The sequence below is a fragment of the Anarrhichthys ocellatus genome, unplaced genomic scaffold, assembly GCF_004355925.1.
Source record: "Anarrhichthys ocellatus isolate YVR2014 unplaced genomic scaffold, GSC_Weel_1.0 scaffold6822, whole genome shotgun sequence".
NCBI classification, from domain to species: domain Eukaryota; kingdom Metazoa; phylum Chordata; class Actinopteri; order Perciformes; family Anarhichadidae; genus Anarrhichthys; species Anarrhichthys ocellatus.
The window spans coordinates 1-2,649 of record NW_022286796.1 but is presented as its reverse complement, the minus strand read 5'-3'; the positions used below and the strand labels follow the sequence as shown (position 1 = coordinate 2,649).

Sequence of the window (2,649 nt, the reverse complement as noted above, 5' to 3'; positions counted from 1 at the left end):
GTGCAGGCTGGCACAGTGAGCTGGGAGAGTTTGGGTTGGAGTATTGCTGGGATGATGGTGTTGAATGCTGAGCTGAAGTCCACGAACAGAACCCTTGCATATGTCCCTGGGGAGTCGAGGTGTTGCAGCATGTAGTGCAGTCCCATACTGACTGCATCATCCACCAACCTGTTTGCACGGTAGGCAAACTGCAGGGGGTCCAGCAGGGGCCCTGTGATGTCCTTCAGATGGGTCAACACCAGTTTCTCAAAGGATTTCATGACCACAGACGTCAGTCGACGGGCCTGTAGTCATTTAATCCTGTGATGGAGGACCAGATGACCAGGTTTTGGTGGTCAGAGGTCAAAGGTCACTGTGACCTCACCAAACATGTTTGTGGCCACTACTCAAGAATGTACAGTATATGGTATTCATGATAATTTCAAACAAGTGTCTAATAGGATAAAATGATAAAGTGATGACGTGTTGGACAGACATGGATGTAAACTGTTACTTGAGTGGTTAGTGGAGGCAAACAACACAGGGCGGTAATTCTAGTTTTTACTTAATAATAGCGATCATATTCCCATATGATTATGTGCTTTAATGTGTACCTAAGGCGAGGCCAGCAGCCGCCCTCACTCACCCTCACGAGTAGAAAATGCAACATGATCGTGATTTTTGATCAGAAAACGTGAGCGTTGTCAGTCAGTGACAGGATAGCTGGAGTGAAAACGGCTACTGGGACTGAAACTTCTATGACTTTATATTTAATTGAACACAAAACAAACAGTAGAAAAGTTATTATGGTAGATGTGCCATCAAAATGGAATTGATATGTCTGTTTGTGTCTGTGACTGCCTTGCCCTTCTCTTTTACTAAATTATTTGTAGACGGAGTGGAACAAGTTTGAATATTTGTTTTAATGAAATGTGTCAGTGTATTGTGGAAACTATCGTTCAGTTGGGAGGCTTAATGGTAATGACTTATAAATCATTGTAGAGGAGCAGTGGCTTTGTCAGCCGGCAGATTACCTCTCGCTGCTGCAAAGTTCAAGTAGCAAATGGAAAATGAAGTGCTTCGACTCTTTCGAGAAATGTCTGTTTTGCTTTGTGTTTCCATCAGGTATGACTATACCAGAAGAAGACACGGAGGCCGGTCAGACTGGAAAATACTGCCTAGTGGCCATCGGAAGACTGCAGGTGTGTGTCGAGGCACAGTCAATTGAACCACTTTGAAAAATACTTTTAACCATCCCTCAGTCAGTGTAAACTGTCAACAATTCTTAATGTTATCTTTTTCAATTGTTATTGTCATCGATAGTGGTTCTTTTCATAAAAACACGAAATTCAAATGATTAGCTGCTTAGAGCTGGTGTTAGGAAGTTAAACAGGTCATAATTCAAATCTAATATCTATTATATATTGCTATGAAAACATCTTCACACAACTGGATTTATTCAAGTGTCTCACAAAAAACTACATTTTACAAGACATGTGAACACATCATGATAACATCATTTTATTTTATTTTATTGAGTACAACTTGAACGCATCATAGTTGAAGTCAATGCAACCTCTGTTAACGTTAGCTGTACTGTCATTGTGAATCCTCTGAGCAGCATGATGTGCGCAAATGTGAGCTCAGCTGAAAGCCATCTGGTTTTGTTTGGCAGCCGATCAATGGGTGCATCTCTAATAAATATGTCTGTATCATCCCTCAGGTGACCAGCTCTCCAGTCTCTATGGATATGAACGGCCTGTCGGTGCCCACAGAGTTCCTGTCACGTCACAACTCGGATGGTGTCATCACTTTTGTGGACCCACGCTGCATCAACGTCATTGGTTATCAGCCTCAGGTTAGCTAAGAGGATAAAGGGACTGATAATGTCATGGAAATTCATAATAGAGGCAGGAGTGTTCCAACGGATTCTTATCAACTATAAGTTGCCAAAATTGACCTTTCATAGCGTTGAATGTGTTTTCCACTATTAAAGTGGGATATCATCATTTTATTTCAACTGCAGAGAGCGATGAGCCTTTATTCGAAAAAAGCTTTCATAAAAATATATTGTAAATTCCTGATCTTTAAGATTTATTTATAAATCATATGCCAGTAGGAACCCTCCTTTTTTCTGATCTGCTCCTGGTATAATTTTCTGTTGACGCAAACCCATTCTCTATGTTTACCTGTTGTCTTGATAAATGTCTTTATACATTCAGTATACATGCATACAATGAACATTTCAACAGCACTAAATCTGGAACGTTCTACAGCTCCCACTTTCTCTTGTTTAACAGAAATACTGTTTCATTTACTAATTCCACTTGATTCAACTTTGTTGTAATGACCAGTGATACTTAAAACCTTCTCCACATTAACAGGCTTCCAGTTGCCCAGAGCCATAATCATCCCCCTTCTTGTTAGACACTTAAGGTTCACATTCAATGTGTATTGTTCCATTGGATGAGTATCGTTTTATTCAATGTGTATTGTTCCATTGGATGAGTATCGTTTAATGGGATGAATATTGTTTAATTGGATGAGAGTCATTTCATTGGATGAGTATCATTTCATTGGATTAGTATCGTTTCATTGAATGAGGGTTGTTTCATTCAATGTTCATTGTTTCATTCAATATTCATTGTTTCATTGAATGTGTTTGTGTTC

General features: G+C 39.7%; 1 protein-coding gene across 1 annotated transcript; it reads left to right on the top strand.

Annotated features, from left to right (window-relative positions):
- Positions 1-242: 242 nt before the first annotated feature.
- On the top strand, positions 243-2,642 carry LOC116380330 (aryl hydrocarbon receptor nuclear translocator 2-like). Its single transcript, XM_031842260.1, has 2 exons — positions 243-1,181; positions 1,703-2,642. Exons 1-2 carry the CDS (start codon positions 1,050-1,052, stop codon positions 1,844-1,846), a joined length of 276 nt encoding a protein of 91 aa, XP_031698120.1. The 5' UTR covers positions 243-1,049; the 3' UTR covers positions 1,847-2,642.
- The last annotated feature ends 7 nt before the right edge of the window (positions 2,643-2,649 follow it).

What these genes read in the sequence shown, in the direction of transcription:
- LOC116380330 (XM_031842260.1), top strand. Translation starts at nt 1,050, where the DNA reads ATGAAGTGCTTCGACTCTTTCGAGAAATGTCTGTTTTGCTTTGTGTTT. An exon ending in TGGCCATCGGAAGACTGCAG is followed by an intron (nt 1,182 to 1,702) that starts GTGTGTGTCGAG and finishes ATCATCCCTCAG; the next exon opens with GTGACCAGCTCTCCAGTCTC.